At 36.9% G+C, this 23,581-nt stretch overlaps 1 protein-coding gene across 1 annotated transcript in view; it reads right to left on the bottom strand.

Moving 5' to 3' along the window:
* The window catches only part of kcnt2a (potassium channel, subfamily T, member 2a), a 33,298-nt gene extending 18,072 nt beyond the window's left edge, over positions 1–15,226 (bottom strand). Inside the window, exons 1-10 of the mRNA XM_067364057.1 lie at positions 15,138–15,226; positions 14,581–14,657; positions 14,158–14,257; positions 13,695–13,743; positions 13,464–13,523; positions 13,234–13,308; positions 12,907–12,990; positions 12,637–12,731; positions 4,954–5,134; positions 3,085–3,249 (exon numbers count right to left, since the gene is read on the bottom strand). Of these exons, the coding sequence (XP_067220158.1) occupies positions 3,085–3,249; positions 4,954–5,134; positions 12,637–12,731; positions 12,907–12,990; positions 13,234–13,308; positions 13,464–13,523; positions 13,695–13,743; positions 14,158–14,257; positions 14,581–14,657; positions 15,138–15,226 (975 nt within the window). The remainder of the gene's footprint in view (positions 1–3,084; positions 3,250–4,953; positions 5,135–12,636; positions 12,732–12,906; positions 12,991–13,233; positions 13,309–13,463; positions 13,524–13,694; positions 13,744–14,157; positions 14,258–14,580; positions 14,658–15,137) is intronic.
* Positions 15,227–23,581: the final 8,355 nt, after the last annotated feature.

Genomic DNA, 23,581 nt, shown 5'->3' with positions numbered 1-23,581 from the left:
AATGATAATATCAGGTACTGTTTATGTGCTTTATTTAATGTTAAAAGCGTCTAATTTGAGTTTGAATATCATTCAGTGTTCCCAGCTTTTAAGCTGTAATGAAAACACTGGCTAATTCACCTCAGATCTTGAAAATAAATAAATGGGCACAAGAACGTTCAAACTGTCAACTCAATGCAAACAAATAAGTGTATTCTATGACAAAGATTGGTTCAGACACTCCATAATGTCCGTATATACTTTAAATAATGTTGAATTGGTGTAGTATGACTTCATCGCTTCTCATTTTCACGTCGCATCTTGCGTGGCCAGTCAAATTGCTCGATGCTGGAATCTTATCGCATTGCATCTGGTTAGGACATGGTGTAACACTGTCTAGAGTAAACGCCTCATTTATTAAACCCATCCAACATATCGGCACCAGGCACATATTTTTTGACACTATTTGAGGCTTCTACACTTGACACATCAAAGTAAATAATATAAGATGGAATATTTGTGTTTCTGAACAGGTACATGATGATGTTATATTGAAGCTTCCATTGTAGCATATTGCATCGCAAAGCCCTATTCGCATAGAACCTGTTGAATCTTTGAAGGTTTAGCTGCAGCAAATTTTGGCTTGCACTTCTGTAACCGAAGCTGATTGTCTTTTCCTATCAGTCATGGTCCCACACCAGTTAAACACTCTCTGGCTCTGCCTGATACAGTAGCCAGGCCTTAAAATCTTTCTATAGGTTGTGCTGGAAAGAAATTGACGGATCTGAGCGGACCACTCTCAGTGTTTTAAATTATGCCCAGGGGGCTCAATGTTTACACTTCTTAGGGAGATAGACCCATGAATGGCATACTAATAGTACTCAATGAACAATAAACTGGGTTAAGAGTGTATTTCAGCATTAAAATATCTTACTTACTTAACATGCTTTAATTCATAAAGTGAAGATTGCAGAGCTAAAGTAAGTCTCTAAAGTGAATACTTTTCTTATTATTTCATCTTAAATGTAGGCTGTCCAATTACTACAATACCTGCAGAGGCAAATCAAAGTGTGACGAGTCTCTCCTTCCTGCTGTGGCCGGCCGGTGGGTGTGGCTGGGAGACTCATCAACGGAACTATTTCCACCTGTTCTTCCCCTATAAAGTTTGGACTTTGTTTGGTGTGCGGTGGCTCGAACTTGCTCTTGGTTGTTTTTCCCCTGACTTTCGTTTGTTTATTTTGATGTTGTTATTAATTTGAAATTAGTTCTGTCAGACACTCTGATCATCTGTCTGACAGAAGTTGCTGGTTTTTGTTAATTTCTTGTTTTATATACTTTTCTACTTATGTTAAATAAATCTTTTGTTGCAACCAAACCATCCGATTATGTCCTCCATTTTCATTTGTCACGGCAGTGAGCCGGTCGTGACAAAAGTTATAAAGTACAAACCTGATTCCAAAAAAATTGGGACACTGTACAAATTTTAAATAAAAAAGGAATGCAAAAATTTACAAATCTCATAAACTTATATTTTATTCACAATAGAATACAGATAGCATATCAAATGTTGAAAGTGAGACATTTTGAAATGTCATGCCAAATATTGGCTCATTTTGGATTTCATGAGAGCTACACATTCCAAAAAAGTTGGGACAGGTAGCAATAAGAGGCCGGAAAAATTAAATGTACATATAAGGAACAGCTGGAGGACCAATTTGCAACTTATTAGGTCAATTGGCAACATGATTGAGTATAAAAAGAGCCTCTCAGAGTGGCAGTGTCTCTCAGAAGTCAAGATGGGCAGAGGATCACCAATTCCCCCAATGCTGTGGTGAAAAACAGTGGAGCAATATCAGAAAGGAGTTTCTCAGAGAAAAACTGCAAAGAGTCTTCGGGCCCTTAGACGGCACTGCATCATATAGAGGAATGCTACTGTAATGGAAATCACAACATGGGCTCAGGAATACTTCCAGAAAACATTGTCGGTGAACACAATCCATCGTGCCATTCACTGTTGCCGGCTAAAACTCTATAGGTCAAAAAAGAAGCCATATCTAAACATGATCCAGAAACGCAGGCGTTTTCTCTGGGCCAAGGCTCATTTAAAATGGACTGTGGCAAAGTGGAAAACTGTTCTGTGGTCAGACTAATAAAAATTTGAAGTTCTTTTTGGAAAACTGGGATGCCATGTCATCCGGACTAAAGAGGACAAGGACAACCCAAGTTGTTATCAGCGCTCAGTTCAGAAGCCTGCATCTCTGATGGTATGGGGTTGCATGAGTGCGTGTGGCATGGGCAGCTTACACATCTGGAAAGGCACCATCAATGCTGAAAGGTATATCCAAGTTCTAGAACAACATATGCTCCCATCCAGACGTTGTCTCTTTCAGGGAAGACCTTTTCCAACATGACAATGCCAGACCACATACTGCATCAATTACAACATCATGGCTGCGTAGAAGAAGGATCCGGGTACTGAAATGGCCAGCCTGCAGTCCAGATCTTTCACCCATAGAAAACATTTGGCACATCATAAAGAGGAAGATGCGACAAAGAAGACAGTTGAGCAACTAGAAGCCTGTATTAGACAAGAATGGGACAACATTCCTATTCCTAAACTTGAGCAACTTGTCTCCTCAGTCCCCAGATGTTTGCAGACTATTATAAAAAGAAGAGGGGATGCCACACAGTGGTAAACATGGCCTTGTCCCAACTTTTTTTAGATGAGTTGATGCCATGAAATTTAAGATCAACTTATTTTCCCTTACAATTATACATTTTCTCAGTTTAAACATTCAGTGTCCCAATTTTTTTGGAATCGGGTTTGTAAATGATAAAGCAACCCCTTGAACTAAATAAATGAAGCAAACTGAAACTATATATATATATATATATATATATATATATATATATATATATATATGCATGTAAGGCCTACGTCAGTTCTAGGGAGTTCTATAATAACAGGAAGGACAGTGATAATAACAATGAAGTATTTAAATAGCTGCTAAAAAAGACCATTGTAACTGAGTGTTACTGTACCTTTGAGCTCTAATGATAATTCTGTTTTTTTTTTGTTTTTTTTTTATCATTTTTTTGTTGTACCTGAAGTATGGGGTGGGCATAAAACTCATTTAGGAAATCCATCAGCAGGTCGATTTTGATTGAACTGACGCACAGCACCACATGTTTCTCAGTTTCTGCTCTCTGTCTGCTGTAATCTCCTCCTGACTTCTGCCGCTCCATCCACAAGTAGGCGAGATCCTCAAACTAGAGTGATCAAACCACAGAGAAAACACCATATTGCATAACATTATCTCTCATTTTTTTAATGACATAATTGGCTTAAGATTATTGCTGTGAGATGCATCTAGGAAATGCCAAGTGCATTAACATTGTGAAGCCTTCTGAGGAGACTGCTCCATTTCATGAGATTCACTGTGATTATTTTATTCTATTAACAGCACTAGATTTTGACAGTAAGAAAAAATGAATATAGTTTTGTGTTGTAATAAATAAAAAAATTAAAAATGTAATATTTAAAAAAGTTTTAAAATACAGTTGCAAGAAAAAGTATGTGAACCACTTGCAGTATCTTTGAAAATGTTAATAATTTTAACAAAATAAGGGAGATAATACAAAATGCATGTAATTTATTTATTTAGTACTAAGAACAGAGCTCAGAACAGAGAACAAGAGCAATTCTCCCTTGAACAGATTCCCCCTAAGAACAGAGCTCAGTTTAACTGCTCAGGACAAACAAGGGACTCATGAACAACCATCACAAAACAAAAAACAGTCATAGATCATCCAGGTAACCACACAGTATTAAGAACCAATGGTTCACATACTTCTGAATAGGGTTATTTTAATAAATTCAGCTATTTTTTTGTCTTGTGGACTATATGTAAACATCTTTTATGAAAAATATCTTACTCAGGACAGTACTAAATAAAAAATAACATGCATTTTGTATGATCTCTTTTATTTTGTTAAAATTTTGCACATTTTCACAGATTCTGCAAGTGGTTTACATACTTATTCTTGCAACTGTATATTAGAAACTTTATTTTTCAATGCATAAGCTATTTCCTGTGAATGTGTGAGACTTCTGATTCTGCTATAAATGGTATAACTTTTTGCGCTACTAACCAGTGTGTTTGTGATTACGGTAATAAATGAAAATAATATGATAACAAATATTAGTTTGCAACAAAAACAGACATTTTGACATATAGTTATCTATACAAATGTATGTATTAACTATCATGAACTAACCATGAGCAATACATCTGTTACTGTATTTACTAATCTTTGTTAACATTAGTTAATGAAAATACAGTTGATCATTGTTCATGTTAGTTCACAGTGCATTAATTAATGTTAACAAGATTTTAATAATGTATTAGTAAATGTTGAAATTAACATTAACAAAGATTAATAAATGCTGTATAAGTGTTCAGTATTAGTTCATGTGAACTTATGTAGTTAACTAATGTTAACTAATAAACATTATTGTAAAGTGTTACCGTTCAAGTTACAAATGGATGCGCCAGCTGTGTGTTTTATCCAGTAAAAGTATATAGTCTCTGCCATTATATTTTAGAATTATATTAATATTTCTATGCAAGAGGATCATCATACTTGCATCAAAATTTTTGAAAAAAATTATTTCATAACTTATGACAAATAATCAGATAAAAGGGTATACGTGTATGCGTGTTGGCCGAGGGGAGGACTCCAAGCTCGGAATGTGGTCCGAACCCAGAGAACTCCCCTCGTATCCCTGGTTGAGATAGGAACCAGCCGAGAGCTGGCAGAAGGATGCAGAAAAACTGTCAAGGAACATAGGTGGGTCGGCTATGTAAATATAGGCCTCCTCTCGTGCTGATTGGGTAGATCATTTGAACGTTTTCCTCCCGAACTTTGTTAATAAAGCATCATCTTAAAGTATAGTATTAAAGGCAAGCTTACCTGGATAGGCAGGACCATTAAAGCGACAAATATCATAATAACCACAAGTAACTTGGAGGGCCAGATATTGGGAACAACATCTCCAAACCCCACTGTAGAGAAGGTCACGATGCAGAAGTAGAAAGACTCAAAAACTGAGAGTTTGTCTCCAGCACGCTGCAAATGCTCAACTCCACAAATGCTGGAGAGAGGTGGAAAAGTTTTGAAATAAATCCAACAAAAGTAAACAACACAAAGGAATCCTTGTTAAGTTTGCAGAAAATTGGGGACTGCAACAATAATATATGTATTAATATATTAATTATTGTTAAACTATTAATATACACTCACCGGCCACTTTATTAGGTACACCTGTTCAACTGCTCATTAATGCAAATATCTAATCAGTCAATCACATGGCAGAAACTTAATGGATTTAGACATGTAGATATGAGCTGTGTTTGAAATCACCCCTATCACTATTCCCTACATTTCTCCACTAGTCCACTTGAAGGAGTGAATAAAAACAAGTAAGCCAATTCAGACACTTAGTGCGCCAGAAGGGCTACCGCTTTTGCATAGTTTGTGCTTACTGTTTAATAATCATTTGAAACTTAGCAAACTAGCAGCTCCAGCAGTAATTAAAAGATTTATCTTGAACTCTGTCATGGAAACTAGCATGTATAAACCTTAATTAAATAATTTAACAATCAATTAAAAAAGGAATTTATACCTATATGATATTACGCTGTTTTGAAAATGGATGGAAGATTCACCTGTGGGTGCCACTTTCTAGCGAGACATGAGAATTAATTTGGCTCGACCTTCACAGTATTATGGGTACATTATGGGTATTCTCTAGTCTAGCCATTGAGTGTACATCAGTTGTACACATTATTGTGGTGCATTGTGAAATTGAATGAGTACGCTCAATAACGTCCACTATAGTTTTGGACACCACTACAAATTGCTGCCCCCTCAAATAGTACCCTAGTGGGCACTTTTGGACATAGCCATGGTCAAGACAATCTGCTGAAGTTCAAACTGAGCATCAGAATGGGGAAGAAAGGTGATTTAAGTGACTTGAATTGGCATGGTTGTTGTTGCCAGACGAGTTGGTCTGGGTATTTCAGAAACTGCTGATCTACTGGGGACCATCTCTAGACTTTACAGAGAATGGTCCGAAAAAGAGAAAATATCCAGTGGGCAGCAAGCTCTGTGGGTGAAAATCCCTCGTTGATGCCAGAGATCAAAGGAGAATTGCCTGACTGGTTTGATCTGTTAGAAAGGCAATAATAACTCAAATAAACACTCGTTACAACCGAGGTTTGCGGAAGAGCATCTCTGAATGAACAACATGTTGAACCTTGAAGCAGATGGGCTACAGCAGCAGAAGACAAGACTGGGTCTAAGAACAGGAAACTGAGGCTATAATTCACACAGGCTCACCAAAGTTTGACAAAAGATGATTGGAAACACACTGCCTGGCCTGATGAGTTTCAAATTCTGCTGCAACATTTAGATAGTAGGGTACGAATTTGGCATAAACAACATGAAAGCATGGATCCATCCTGCCTTGTATCAATAGTTCAGCCTGCTGCTGGTGGTGTAATGGTCTGGGAGACATTTTCTTGGCACATTTTGGGCCCCTTACTACCAACTGAGCATTGTTTATATGCCACAGCCTACCTGAGAATTGTTGACTACATTTCTTGGTAAACGAAGAAATTTCATATCGATCACAAGTTCAATATGGAGTACCGCAAGGCTCAGTACTAAGACCATTGCTTTTCACTCTGTACATACTACCCTTAGGAGATATCATTAGGAAGCATGGCAGTTTTCACTCTTACGCTGATGATACTCAGCTCTATATTTCTTCGCGCCCTGACGAAACTTACCAATTCACAAAATTAACGGAATGTATAGCTGATATAAAAATTGGATGACCAGTAATTTCCTACTACTAAATTCAGAAAAAAACAGAGATTCTAATTTTTGGACCAAAAACTTCTTCACATAATAACCTAGAATACTGTCTAACACTTGATGGCTGCTCTGTTAAGTCTTCGTCGTCAGCTAGGAACCTGGGTGTGCTCTTTGATACCAATCTTTCATTTGAAGGCCATGTTTCTAGCATCTGTTAAACTGCATTCTTCTATCTTAAAAATATATCTAAACTACGACATATGCTCTCAATGTAAAAATGCAGAACAATTAGTTCATGTGTTCATGACCTCGAGGCTAGATTACTGTAATGCTTTACTGGGTGGTTGTTCCACTCGCTTAATAAACTACAGCTCGTACAAAATGCAGCAGCTAGAGTTCTTACTAGAACTAGGAATGACCATATTAGCCCAGTTCTGTCAACACTGCATTGGCTTCCTGTTAAACATCGTATAGATTTTAAAATCTTGCTAATTACTTACAAAGCACTAAATGGTTTAGCTCCCCAGTACCTGAGCGAGCTCTTAAAGCATTATAGTCCTTCACGTCTATTGCGATCTCAGAATTCAGGCCAGCTGATAATACCCAGAATATCAAAATCAACCGCAGGCGGTAGATCCTTCTCCTATTTGGCCTTCTCCTAAACTCTGGAACAATCTTCCTAGCTTTGTTCGGGAAGCAGACACACTCTGTCAGTTTAAATCTAGAGAAAAAACGCATCTCTTTAACCTGGCATACACATAACAAATCAATTTATATTTTCATATCCATTAAAGGATTATTAGGCTGCATAAATTAGGTCAGCCGGAACCGGGAACACTTCCTATAACACCAGATGTACTCGTTACATCAGAAGAAGAATGGCGTCTACGCTAATATAAGTCTTTCTGTTTATCCCAAGGTACCGTAGTCAACCGGATCCAGGTCGTATCCAGGTGAGACCAAGGACCTGCGCCTTGACACGACCACAACGCAGCCCTGAAGTATTAGCAGAGATTGAGTCAACTAGATCATCCACTGTGAAGGCCTCATCGACACAACAACCAGTGGCGCAGCTCCTCAACAACCATCCATACCGGCGTGATGAATACGATCCTCAACTGGATGGAACTGAAATAAATAATTTGAATGTTGCGATCCTATCGGACTTATGATAGCAACCTGGGTCGTAACAAAACACTGTTCGCCAGAGGAGGACTGGCCCCCCAACTAAGCCTGGTTTCTCCTAAGGTTTTTTTTCTCCATTTTAACACCTATTTGCCACTTGTTTGCCACCTGATGTCACCTATTGGAGTTTGGGTTCCTTGCCGCTGTCACTTTTGGCTTGCTTAGTTGGGGACACTTGACATTTGACTTGACATTTGATATTCAACAGTGCTTTGATCTGCCTTCATTGACACTTTTCTTTAAGAGCTGCTGTGCAGCCAAAATAATGTACCAGTTATCAATGTAAAGCTGCTTTGACACAATCTACATTGTAAAAGCACTATATAAATAAAGGTGTCTTGACTTGACTTGACCATCTCCATCCCCAAAATACACTGTCCTCCAAAAGTTTGGAAACACCCTAGAAAAGTGGGGTTTTGGACAATATTGGCATGAATCCTTTTAATTTGTGATAATTTTGCACTGATAAGGGACAACGCAAACTACAAAAATATATTTTATTATATAAACAGTTTATACATAGAAAAAAACTTTTCGATTCATCAAAATATCCACCATTAGCAGCTATCTGACCTAAACTGGGTTCTAATTGGTTCATTGTATTCTAAACTTAATTGGCAATCAATCGTTGAAGCTATTAAGGTTTGCTGACCCTGGGCCAAGTTTAAACCAGTAACAAGGCATCACAGCTGGCAAAGGGGCATGTCTGACTTTGACATGTGCCATTATTATGTAATGAAAATGAAAATTATTATTGCTGGTCTTCAATGATAATGTCAAGTTACTGTTATGTATTTGCACCAAAAAATGATAAGGATTTATGCTGATATTGTCCAAAACCACACTTTGCCAGGGGTGTTTCCAAACTTTTGTAGGGCAGTGTATCTGAGGAATGTTCCCGGCACCTTGTTAAATCTGTGCCATGAAGAATTAAGGCAGTTCTAAAGGCAAAAGGTGATTCAACCCGGTACTACCAAGGTGTACCTAATCAAGTGGCCGGTGAGTATATGTATACTGTACTATTCTTATTCATTATGGAAGGTAATTTAAATATTCACTGCAACACACTCCTGCATAAATTATGCCGCAATAAAATGAAAAACACTCATTTTGCTGTCCTATTACTTTAAATATTCTGCATATACTTGTATGAAGCACTTTTTTTGCAATGCAGTCAGGTTTTGCTTTTAATTAATTTCAGCAAGTCACTACTGAAAAGCAGTGCCGCTTTTTCTCTATTAAGATTTCATAGTTGTTGCAAAAATAATTTTCTGTTTGATTGACCATACGTAGAATTTAAAATGAATCACACATTATGATGTTTCATGGTTATTTATGAGCTTTACAAAGAGACAAAATCAGCAAAAGCAGAACATTTTTTGAACAGCATGATGGCCATAATGTTTGTGAATTGAGCATGTTGCATTTTACATGCCTGATGCACAGAAAATTATGGAGAAATGTGAGATATGCAAGTTCAATTTCTGGGTAAAACCATCACACATTGACTGATGTGGCAAATGGTCATGAAGTGATGGGATCAGGAAATGAGAACTCATCTTTTGCTCTGACTCTGTTTGCATTAGCTCTCCAAATGACACCAAGTCTATGAGCAAACAGCTTGTAAAAATCTCCTCTAAAAGCTTTGTGATGCACTTACTGGCAGTGCAATGGTGATCATGTAGTGCTGTCTGTGGGTTTCTAATGATGATAACACTTAACCACAGAACAATTAGTATATTGCTTTAGTCCTGAGATAAAAGAAAAAACTCAATATATTGACAACCATAACACATAATATATATTGAGGTCTATAGCAGATAATCTGCAGTATGTCATCAAAAAAACAAAGGATGCTAGATCTGAACTTTTTTTTTCTGAACTTGAAATTATGTTTTGGTGATTTTTAGTGGAGGTATGAATTGTCCTAACATGATTTGCCTCAAGTTGTCATAACACGGGTGTCTTAGAATAACCACAGGTATACTTCATCATATTAACTGTAAACATGTTCCAATATGTTTCGTCTTTATTTTGAACATTGAAACATTTTAAAGTGTAGCTTAATGTCATTTATTACTTACCCTCATGCCGTTCCATAGGTCTCACTGAGCCATCGGATTTCAACAAAAATATCTTAATTTGCGTTCCGAAGTTTAACAAAGGTCGTACGGGTGTGGAAAGGCACGAGGGTGAGTAATAAATGACAGAATTTTCATTTTTGGGTGAACTAACCATTTAAAGCTGAAATACACTACATGACTTTTATTAAATTTTTGGTCTTGATACATTGACACTACTTGCAGAAAGTCAGAGATTTGTAGATAAGTCTGCAGATTTTGGGCAGTCGGAGTTGACAGATAATCATGTGGTGTATGATGGACACAAAACCTGATTTTTTTTATCTTCAGACTAACATTCCATCCAGTCGAAAGATTTCATGTTTGATATTTTGAGCTGATTTTAGAATGCATATTGTTTTTAGTGTTAGGGAAAGTTATTTTTAAAAGTAATAAGTTACAATATTGCGTTACTCCGTAAAAAGTAACTTATTTGTGTTAGTTACTTTTTATGGAAAGTAATGCATTACATTACTTTTGTGTTACTTTTTCTCACCTTTTCTGGGCTACTTGTGTGTTTTTTTAATAAGAAGAATAAAAGCCTCAGGCTGAAAGAAATGCAAATTCACACCTGTACAGTAGAGGGCGCAGCTCAAACAAACCTTTCAGCTGTGCTGCCGTGCAGAACAATAGGATGCAGGAGAACAAAGTTTAACACTCTTCAGCAATAAAAAAAAAAAAAAAAAAAAAAAAAAAATTGAAACACAAATTAAGTAATTTTTGCTTATTAGTATGGTTTAATTGGATCATCAAATATCTGCAGCAAAGGCATTGGTCAATAAAGTGAGATTGGTAACACTTTACAATAAGGTTCATGTTAACTATATTCATTATAATGAACTGTACTTCAACAGCATTTATTCATCTTTGTTAACATTAATTTCAACATTTACTAATACATTATTAAAATCAAGAGTTGTACATTAGTTAATGCACTGTGAAGTAACATGAATAAACTATGAACCGCTGAATTTTTACACTGCAAAAAATGCTGTTCTTACTTAGAGTTTTTGTCTTGTTTCTAGTCAAAATATCTTAATGTTCTTAAATCAAGAAGCATTTTCTTGACAAGAAGAAAATAATTTTCTTGTTTTCAGGAAAAATAAGTCAAAATTAAGTAAGTTTTTCCTTAAAACAAGCAAAATAATCTGCCAATGGGGTAAGCAAAATAATCTTATTTCAAACCAAGAATAAGATATATAATCTTGTTTTCAGTTTGGACTAAGATTATTTTGCTTACCCCATTGGCAGATTATTTTGCTTGTTTTAAGGAAAAAGTACTTAATTTTGATTTATTTTTTCTAAAAACAAGAATATAATTTGTACTTGTCAAGAAAATGCTTCTTGATTTAAGAACATTAAGATATTTTGACTAGAAACAAGACAAAAACTCTAAGTAAGAACAGCATTTTTTGCAGTGTATTAAAATTAACAAAGATTAACAAATACATTAACAAATGTTAGTTCATGTTAGTTAATACATTAACTAATGTCAACAAATGAACCTTATTGTAAAGTGTTACTGATATTAAATACATAATGTATATGTGTTATTCAAAATAATTATTGCAGGTTTGTGAGTTTGCATCTGTTTTTAATCATTTTGAGGAATACTGAATCTGTGTTTTTGCAAGTGACATTTAGTCTAGATCTACAATAACCATCACGATTAGAGAGCACACACACCTGTGCATCTTACTCATGATTTCTCTCAACATGGGGACAGTAGACGTGTCAGTCAATAAATTGGAAAACAAAGTAACTTGCGTTACTTATTTGAAAAAAGTAACTATATTTTGTTGTAAATGTAAATGCATTACTTAAAAATTGTTACTTAAAAAAAGTAATCTGATAACACAACTTGTAATGTGTTACCCCAACAGTGATTGTATTTATTAATTTATTAATCCTATCATTAATTTCTCATGCATGTCCTAGCAATAAGGTGCACGTTTTCGTGCGAGTTGGTTGTGATACGAACGACTTGAAAGTCAGTTCTGTGATCCTCAGTCATTTAATTCATGATGTCCAGTTTTGCTCTGCAAACAAAGTCGGCCAGTTTATAATGCCTGGCATTTTAAATCCGTTCAGATTTTAAAAGTCATGTAGTGTATTACAGCCAGTTCAATCACTTTTCAGGCCACTATACAAGGGTATTTTACAATTAGTCTGGCAACACACCAGGGATTAATACGGATGTGAACATAGATGGACAAGCACATTTGTGGTGAGTAAGTGCTCCTGCCTCTAAAAGCAGAAATGAGAAAAATGAGCTGCAATTCAATCTGTTTCTGACATTGAAACAGAGACACATCTAATGCTTCAGTCTTTGTCAAATGAGAGCAAACAGGAAAACACTGATTAAGACCAGAAGACACAGTTGTTGGGAAATCCTGTTTGACAAGCAGTCTGTGTTCTAGACTGTTTATGTGTGTGTGCCTTGTATGTGAGTGTACATGAACTGACTCACAAAGTGAAAATGAGGCAGACAATGGTGGAGATGAGGATGAGGACCTGATTGAACATGGCTGACTGAGTCCGGTGAATGGCACGATGAAGATCATTCTGAGAGCCATAGAGAAAAAGATGATGGAATTATATTGAGTATATTATATATTTTAAGTTTTGGCTTAACTGATTCTTTAATGCCATCTTCAACAGGCAGACAAATAGTCAAGATCAATTTCCAACAGTATGCCAACAAAATGAATGTCTATACTTTCTTCAAAAAGATACTCACAACCATGCTTTCCAATGAACGTTTTGCCAGCCAACAGTTCAGAAACACAGGGATGAAGAGGTTCCGTAGAGGAGTATAAAAAATCTGTTACACCAAAGACCACCCATTAATATTTCACAGAACACAATAAAAGATATAGTACATGCCTTTAAACAACACTAATAATAAAACACCAGATGAACATTAATGGATTATGCATTAAATTGAATAGGCCTACAACTTTAGATACAAAATAATTGTGGTCAGTTGTGGCAGTACCAACATCACAGGACTATTATTGTCAGTTATATGTTGTATGTCAACAATTTTCCAATTATATATACTTACTCCAATCACAAAGGGCACTGTGTCAATCATTTCCAACATAAACGCTATTTGAAGTACCTGCTGCAATATGTTTCCCTAGACCATTAGAAAGACCATAAACAAACAGAATTAACACAGATTGTATCAATACTTGCAGGGAAAATATACCAGTAGATTGTTTTTTGTTTTCAGCTTCATTGTTTAGATGATGCTTCTTGTAAACTGACATGGAAAATACTAAAATCGTATACCTTGTATCGTAGATATGTCAGCAGGATTCTTATGAATAAACATATGACTGCAACAGACACCTAAAGAAAATAGCTATTTGTTAAAACATCCATTAAATACATCAATTAAATACATTAAATACCAATAGTTATTATATCGGCTCCATAGCACGAACCTTTCACAAAATCATCATAAAATACTCAGAAGAATCTAAAAATTGTAGATATTATGACATTTATCTGCAGGACTACCTGTACAGCCCAAAGCGTGTGATCTCGTTCAACCCAAATAATCGAGGCCCTGGTAACAATAAAAGGTTATTATCATAGTGCAAATGAATAAATCTGAGCAATTTTATGTTGATTTTTTTTGTTTTGGTTTGTTTGGAAATACATACCAGTTGATTTCAAGCAGGGTATAATTTTTGTATGGGCAGCCCAAGCTATGAGAAGAAACATTATTTTGAAGCAGATATCATTATGGAACTGTCGCTTTATAGCAGTATAAACTGCATAGAAAATTAGAGACTGTAGTGCCTTTATGATCAGAGTGTTTCAGCCTATTACTGCTTCTCAGAGTCCTTTAAGCATTATCAAAATTACATTATGTATCAAGTGAGTGATAGCAAAGAATCGAAAGGAAACCATCTCATATGACTAAAGATGAGCTTTCCTGTCATAGTTTCTGTCAAATCAAATAATGAAAAATATCTACCATGTGTGTTGATGTTCTCCCGAGTCAAACATCACTCTTAATATATACAAAATGCAGCTTAACACCTCGAGCGAAAGATAAAACACTCGCACCCTGAGACCTGAAGAAGAAAAATAGAGTCTATAAACCATTTTAGACACAAAATAAGTGTCATATGCACTCAACAAGTGAGATAAACTTGATTTTTGGAATAAAAATTGTGGTTATAAACCATTTTAGACAAAGTAGTACAAAAGTGAGACAAACATAACTAAACTTAATTTTAAACCAGTATGAAATACGAAACTTTTATTCTGGACCAAAAAAAAGTTCATTTTCTAAATATTTATTTTTTTCATAATGTGTTGAATTTACTTGATTATGGAGACAAGAAATTTAATTTTAACATTTGTGATTTTATAGGGAAATAAAAAACAGACATACTCGATCGTTGGTTTTTGATGAAGTAAAACTGGAGGCGTTCTTTGAAACTATTCTCACTGAAGAAGTCAACCTGCATCCTATGCACCAAAACACATGGATGAGAATAAATGATGAAACATAAGAAATGATTGTTTTCCATCAATAAAATTCTTTTTACAATATGATGAGTCCAGGGAGAGAGCGTGATAGAGTTCCAGTTCAAAATGTAGATGGTTTCCAGCAAATATCACATATAAAATATTGTGGGATTTTCTGCATCCTTTGGTATATATGACCCCAATTTGGTTCACGCCAATGAATCTCAGCTATTTCCACCACTGGTTGCACTTCATCAGACTGGAGTTATTACAGTCAGTCTCCTGTTTTACACACCATCAATAATTATTTTAAATACAGGTGAGAGCAAGACACATTTGTCACAAGGCCATTTATCTTAGTAACTACTAGAAGGTCAAACTACAATTAGCCTACAATTAGCCTGTTTGTTTTCTCTAGCAGTGGTTTTGTGTGTTTGTTCAAATGATCTTAAAAAATATAAAGACATTTCATGCACTTACTTGGCATCGTTTTGCCGTGTCTGCTCTCGAAGCAATAAATCCCTGAATCTGTGTTTAAGGGATGCCACTTCGTTTTCACCATCAGCCATGTTACTCCAAAAGCTCTAAAACTCCGTACAAGATCAGCACGGCAACGTCATATAAGCCCACAGTTTGTTTTGTTTTTTTGTCTTTGACTTTTTCCAATTGTTTAGCTGCAAAATAATATCAAAGTGCGATTCCTGTTCCGCTCCCTTTGTCTCTCTTCAGCACGAGGGTTATCGCTCACATCTGGTAAGTGTGGCTGATAGACACTCAGTGACTAAATATTGATGTCATTATGTCAGCGGCTTGTCCTCAGCATCAGCGTCTCAGCGACTCATGTACGATTATGTTGTCACTGCATCTTAAAATTCAGCGCTTATAGACATTAAAGCATCGGTCAAAGATTTTTGCGCATGTTTAAAATTAAAACAGTTCAAAGGAACTAACTATGTGGCCACAGTGAAATACACTTCACAACTAAGCGAACAAAGCTCAACCATTCAACCTTATTATTAATGTATTTAAATGATCTAACAAATATATGTCTTTAGTTTATAAGACATTAAAGGCGAGTAACTACAAACTAACTAGATTTCCCTGTGACGGCTGAAATGTAGCATCTGAAATATCATTCAGGCTTCAACACTTCTCCTGAACTGATAGTGTCACAATGGGCCACAAGGGAGTGATAGGGGTTCCGTGGAAAAGTTTAGAGTAAAGCAATGTGTGTGTGTGTACTTGTCTACCTATCTAACAGGGGACATTGGTGTCGTAACACATTCACGAACAGGGGACCACCGAGCAAAGAGGGGACATTTTTCAGGTCCCCACTTGGTCATGCTTTAAATCATGTTAAAGGTGCCCTAGATTGTTTTTTTACAAGATGTAATATAAGTCCTAGGTGTCCCCTGAATGTGTCTGTGAACTTTCAGCTCAAAATACCCCATAGATATTTTTAATTAATTTTTTTAACTGCCTATTTTTGGGCATCATTAACTAAACATGGATTTTTTCAGCGTGGCCCCTTTAAGAGATGCGCTCCGTCTGCCACAGGAGCTCTGGACTATATATATACATCATAAACAAAGTTCACACAGCTAATATAACCCTCAAATGGATCTTTACAAGATGTTCGTCATGCATGCTGTATGCATGCTTCGAATTATGTGAGTAAAGTATTTATTTAGATGGTTACATTTGATTCTGTGTGAGTTTGAGGCTATGCTCTGTGGCTAAAGCTAACATTACACACTGTTGGAGAGATTTATAAAGAATGAAGTTGTGTTTATGAATTATACAGACTGCAAGTGTTTAATAATGAAAATAGCGACGGCTCTTGTCTCTGTGAATACAGTAAGAAACGATGGTAACTTTAACCATATTTAACAGTACATTAGCAACATGCTAACGAAACATTTAGAAAGACAATTTACAAATATCACTAAAAATATCATGTAATCATGGATCATGTCAGTTATTGCCCCATCTGCCATTTTTCGCTGTTGTTCTTGCTTGCTTACCTTGTCTGTGCACAGATCCAGACGTTAATACTGCCTTTTCTTGTCTAATGCGTCGAACATGGGCTGGCATTATGCAAATATTGGGGTCATACATATTAATGATCCCGATTGTGACGTAACAGTCGGTGTTATGTTGAGATTCGAGTGTTTTCCGGAAGTCTTTTAAACATATGAGGAGGAAACAAAATGGGGTTTTAAACTCAATGTATGTCTTTTCCATGTACTGAACTCTTGTTATTTAACTATGCTGAGGTAAATTCAAATTCTGATTCTAGGGCACCTTTAAAATCCAGTAAAAAACGCTCTGGTGAATTTTTTTCATTTTTGACCAAGTGGGGACCTGCAGGTATGTGAGTGTTTAAGCCCATACTCAGCAGCACCCCTGTAGGCTGGAGCAAGAACTGCAATGGCCCATAAACACACGTCGTTCACACTCCTCTATTGTTTGAATGGCTTGCTGTCCTAGAGAGGGTCTGAGACTGTGAGCCGTTTAACAGGCTGCTTAAAGAACTGATTCTTGAGATACAGAACAAAACATTGTTTAGAGGGTAGTTGTTATTATTTAATACATTACTTTTTTATTTGCTGTATACTGTTTTATTGACATTATACACTTTATTATTGACTATATTATATACTACAAAAAAAATCCTTATATCTCTTATACACTACCGTTCAAAAGTTTGGGATCTGTAAGATTTTTAATGTTTTTTAAAAAAAGTTTCATCTGCTCACCAAGGCTGCATTTATTTAATTAAAATTACAGTAAAAACAGTAATATTGTGAAACAATTTACAATTTAAAATAACTGTTTTCTATTTGAAAATATTTTAAAATGTAATTTATTCTTGTGTTGGCAAAGCTGTATTTTCAGCATCATTAGGCTACTCCAGTCTTCAGTGTCACATGATCCTTCAGAAATCATTCTAATATGATGATTTTTTTTTTTCAGGATTCTTTGATGAATAGAAAGTTCAAAAGAACAGAGTTTATTTGAAATATAATCTTTTGTAACATTATAAATGACTTAACTATCACTTTTGATCAATTTAATGCATTCTTGCTGAATAAAAGTATTAATTTCTTGAATTGCTTTTCAAAAAAATAAAAATAAAAATTATTACTGACCCCAAACTTTTGAACAGTAGTGTATAATGTTATAAAAGCTTAGTATTTCAGATAAATGCTGTTCTTTTGAACTTTGTAATTATCAAGGAAACCTGAAAAAAAGTACACAACTGTTTTCAACATTGATAATCATAAATGTTTCTTGATTTCTGAAGGATCATGTGACACTGGAGTAATGATGCTGAAAATTCAGCTTTGCCATCACAGGAATAAATTACTTTGTAAAATATATTCAAATAGAAAACAGTTATTTTAAATTGTAAATTGTTTCACAACATTAATGTTTTTACTGTATTTTTAATTAAATAAATGTAGCAATTTAATATTAATTGTCAATTTATAAAATCAATATATGAATATATTATATGAATTATACATAATTTAAAATCCATGTAATATAAATAATTAGCAACAAATGTGTCTCCATAACTTTTATCACTAGAAACTGCTTTAATTTGGAGTGAGAGATATAGAGGAGTGGCTTTATTGCATCAGACATGTCACTTTGCTCAAAGACAATTGGTTCAATTTGGGTTTGCGATCTCTAACCCAGAACAAAACCTGCTCCGGAGCAGGTTAGCTGTTTAGCTTAAAGGGTTAGTTCACCCAAAAATGGAAATTCTGTCATTAATTACTCACCCTCATGCTGTTCCACACCCGTAAGACTTTCATTAATCTTCAGACAAACACAAATTAAGATATTTATTTTAGTTGAAATCCGATGGCTCCGTGAGGCCTTCATAGGGAGCAATGACACTTCCTCTCTCAAGATCCATAAAGGTACTAAAAACATATTTAAATCAGTTCATGTGAGTACAGTGGCTCAATATTAATATTATAAAGTGACAAGAATATTTTTGGTGCACCAAAAAAAAACAAAATAACGACTTTTATAGTGATGGCCGATTCCAAAACACTGCTTCAGGAAGCATCGTAACACAAATGAATCAGCGTGTCGAATCATGATTCAGATCGTGTGTCAAACTACCAACGGCTGAAATCACATGACTTTGGCGCTCTGAACAGCAGATTCGATACACTGATTCATTGTTTTCTGATGCTTCCTGAAGCACTGATTTGAAATCGGCCATCACTTTATAAGTCCTTATTTTGTTTTTTTGGTGGACCAAAAATATTCTTGTCACTTTATAATATTAATATTGAGACCCTGTACTTACATGAACTGATTTAAATATGTTTTAGTACCTGTATTGATCTTGAGAGAGGAAATTGCTCCCTATGTCGGCCTCACAGAGCCATCGGATTTCAATTCAAATATTTTAATTTGTGTTCCGAAGATTAACAAATGTCTTACAGGTGTGGAACGGCATGAGGGTAAGTAATGACAGAATTTTCATTTTGGGGTGAACTAACCCTTTAATTTACCATGGTGATGAACAGCATTAAAAACCAATCCATCTTCTTGAGCTCGAAAAAAGGTTGTTTGCACAAACTAATCCCAAACCTACCTGCGTAGCAACTGAAACCAGCTTCATGGAACAGGTCATGGTCTGAATGATTCATTAGCAAATTGCTCTGAATCACAAAAGATTTTTAAAATGCTTATCTAGTAATCACAAATGACAGAGTGGGAACCCTGAATATATCCTTGTTAATAAAAATACTGCAGTTTTCCAGTGTCCAAATTCTCTCTATATGCTTGACACAAACAGCTGTGCCAAAAACAGGGCAATGTAATCGTGAACCGGTGATTGCATAGCAAAAAAAATCCAAATGGTTGACAGGAAGGCAAGAGGGAGACAATTTTCAAAACAATATGCAGAGCCACACAGCTGTTTGGGGAGAAATGGCAACATGTAATAAAACACAAAGGCACAGTGGGTAGCTGGAAATGGAGCACGCTGCAGATATTAACTATGCTCTCCACGGTCTGTGACTCAGAGTGGACATTTTCAAGAACTTTTATTTCCACTCGGTGGATCCAAGAGCCCATAATGGGAGATATAAGTGAATTACAGTGGTGCCAGGCATGCAGACATAAGTAAGTGTGTGTGTGTGTGTGTGTGTGTGTGTGTGTGTGTGTGTGTGTGTGTGTGCGTATAAATACACATGAAAAAGATAAAATAAACAATATATTTATTTCAACCAATTATTTATTTTAATCAAATGTATACATTTGATTAAAATAAATTGGTTAAAATAAACACATTTTTAATTTAAATAACTAGATAAGCAAAAGCATTTGATTAAAATAAATAACATTCATATATAAATCCAGGGTTACTGAGTGGTGAACTCACCTGAAGAGCAAGAAGTTGCTCGTATCCCCCCTTAGAGGGGAATGACGCTGCAAGGAAGACACTAAGCAAGCCTTTCCGCACATTACCTGCTTATAACCAACACAAGAGAAGAAACCAGCTCCACACTGAGAGTGTAGAATGTTGCGAAGGTATAAGGTGTCACCCAACCTGCAAATGTCTGCCAAAGAGGCACTGGGCACAAACACCAAGAAGGAGGCCTCACTCCGAACATCAGGCCTGAAAACCAGGTCCGGCCAGTAAGGCGCAACCATCAAGACTTGCTCCTTGTCCTCCCTGACCTTGCATAGTGTCTGTGCAAGCAGGCTCAATGGGGGAAATGCATATTTGCATAGGCCCCAGGCCAAGTTGTGCGGCAGCACTTCCGTGCCGAGGGGAGCCTCAGTTAGGGAGTAAAAGAGTGGGCAGTGGGAGGAGTCCAGGGAGGCAAACAGGTCTAACTGTGTGTCCCTGAATCAACTCCAGATCAGCTGGACCACCTGGGTATAGAGTCTCCATTCTCCCGAAAGCGTGAGGTGTTGTGAGAGAGCTTCGGCCACACGATTGACCTCGCCTGGAATGTGAATGGTGCAGAGTGACATGGTACATGACCCCACCTTGGCGGTTGATGTATGCAACTGTCGTAGTGTTGCCTGTGCAGACCTACACGTGGTTGCCCTGAAGCAACAGTCCAAACCAAAAAGCATCTCTAGGCAATTGATATGCCACTGCAGTTGAGGTCTTGTTCAGGAGTCAGAGACTGCATCCCCGTTGCATACAATGACCCAGCCCGTTCTGGAGGCATCTGTTACAACAACGTGTCTGGACACTTAAGGGCACTCTGGCCTATAGAAAGGCAAGGTCTGACCAAGGGCTGAAAGTTTGGCAACAGATCGGTGTGATTGGTCATACCCATCTTGGGATTCGGCTGTGTAGCCATTGCTGAAGCAGTCTCGTATGCATCAATCCAAGCGGCATTACCTGGCCGTGCTGGAGCAGGTGTAGAAGCTGCAGGGGGATTCCCTTGAGAACACGCAGACTGGGGGCCAGCCCACAGTGGCCTGGTGGAATTGGTATCACATCGGGGCAGGATGTGCTTGATGGCCTCTGTCTACCTTTGAAGTGCTGGGCAAAGTCCTCGACAGTGTTGCCGAAGAGGCCAGCTTGCGAGATGGGGGTGTCGAGTAAGTGCACTTTCTGTCTGCATCCCACATCTCTGCAAGGTTTAGCCAGAGATGGTGTTCCTCGACCACCAAGGTGGACATCATCTGGCTGAGGGCCCACGCTGTGACTTTCATTGCCCGGAGGTCGAGGTCAGTCACTGTGCAGTTTCTGCATCAACCCCAGCTCGTGCAGTTCTTTGAGTACCCTTTTGCAGTTCTTTGAGTTCTTTGGTCTGACGGAAATGCAGGATGGCCATCCCATGCAGGGCAGAGTTGGCCTGTCAAGCGGCACTGTAAGCCTTAGCAACCAGTTGTCTTACAGGTCTTGGATGGGAGACAGGGACAGTTTCGCTAGGTGGCGGCACTTTACGAGCACAAGTGCACTGCAGTTGCATGCTCCACCTGAGGAATCTCCACAAACCCAATGTTGGCCCCACCATTGAGGGTAGTGAGAGTGGAGGAGGCTGCAAAGTGGCTTCGGGCAGTAAAAGGTGACTTCCACAACTTCTGAACCTTCTTGTGCACAAGAAAGGCACTGGGGTGGGATGCGGCTGTGAACCGCATGCTGCACCCAGGAACCAATCATACATCCACGAGTGCTCAGGACAAGGTGGAGGATTCCACTCGAGTCCAATGCCTGCGATAGCCCAGGCAAGCATGGCTGTCAACTCTAAATCTGATTCAACATAAGTTACCACCCGAGGGGGGGAAGCTCAGCTTCATCTTCCTCTCCAGAGGACAATAGCCCAATCTCCGATGCAGCTATCGACATCTGATCCTCACCTGGAGCACCATCATCCGGCAGCTCAATAGCACGGCATGCTAGAGGAGCGGGAGGTCCTTGGGGACTGGCTCTGCAAAGTGCTCCCACTGTAACCCTCAGGTCTCCCAGAGTGTTAACCAGATTCACAGCTCTGCCTTGTGCAGAGGCAGCAGGCAGGGTAACAGCAGAGGTTACTCTTGCCTTTATGAAGAAGGAGAGACTGGGTGGCAGGTAAATTACCTTGACTGCTTTTCCCCATCACAACGCAGCACAAACAGTTTCCTACCAAGAAAATCAGCAGTAATCTTGCAAGGAAAACAGGTAACATCCTACTCACATGTTGTAAATCCTTTAAAAGCTCTTTATGATGTTTACAGTATGTATATATATATATATATATATATATATAAAAACTACAGTATGTAATTAATATGTAATAAATACATGTATGTAGTAAACATGTATACAGTAAATAACTTTTAATATTTGATAATGCTATATAATATTATGTTATGCTATATAATAACTTTAGCATGGTTGTGTTGTCAATTAAACATTTTAAATGCTACAACTGTTGCTGTTTAGAGTTATATTTTCAGATGATCATTTATTGATTTACAAAATGTTATTCTCAAATGAGAATTCTCAAATGTAATTCGCAAATAACATTGACAAAACATGTCTTGTTCAAATAACCTAAATCTCTTGATATGATGACCATAATGTGGCTTTTGTTATTATCTTTGTTATATAATATGACTATTTAATAAATGTGTCTGTCTATATATAATGAATTATAAATTAAAAAATTATAAACTGAAAAAATATGGTAGATAAACCAGTGAATATGGCAACTACCAGCTCTTAGTACTCACAATATAACACAATACACCTAGTTCTTGTGATGTTCTTGGTTTGTAAGTCACTTAAACTGCGCTGAATGACATGAGAGATATATCCTCACATTTATGAACTGTTTATTTGAGAATTTTAATAGGCTGTTACATTGGGTAATTTACTTGATACATCTCGTTTGCTAGCATTTATATATAACATAATGTAGCATTCTCATTGCTAGTCATACCACACTGTGAACTGCTGAAGAGCTGTAGGTGTTCGGCCACAAGGAGGCAGCGTTACTTTTTTTATTATATATCTCAATACAAAATGCGCTTACTTCATGTTGTTCACACCCCTCATCTTGTCAAAGAAGGATTTCATCAGTTTTAACATGTCTTCTACCATGCATGCACGAGTGTTGTATTAGGGTTTATTGTTTTTGTGAACTGGATAATGTTGATCAATGACAAAAAAACAAAACAAACAACAACAACAACAACAACAAAAAAACAGCTGATATGTGTAATGTGTTAAGAAGATTCTAAGCTTGATATTGGGTTGCTGTACTCTTGATCGTTTTCTTTTGCACCTTTTGTGATATTCTGGGGTGGGGAGAGGGGCCGATTCTAGACATTTGGAGGCCCTAGGCCAAATTTATGCTGGAGGCTCCCCTCCTAATAAAAAAGCACTTGAAAAAATATATTCCTAACCTTTTTATTTATACTACATCTGTTATTAAAATTTGTAT

This window comes from Chanodichthys erythropterus, chromosome 16, assembly GCF_024489055.1.
Source record: "Chanodichthys erythropterus isolate Z2021 chromosome 16, ASM2448905v1, whole genome shotgun sequence".
Taxonomy (NCBI): Eukaryota; Metazoa; Chordata; class Actinopteri; order Cypriniformes; family Xenocyprididae; genus Chanodichthys; species Chanodichthys erythropterus.
The sequence above is the reverse complement of the archived record's forward strand: the minus strand, read 5'-3'. Positions and strand labels throughout refer to the sequence as shown.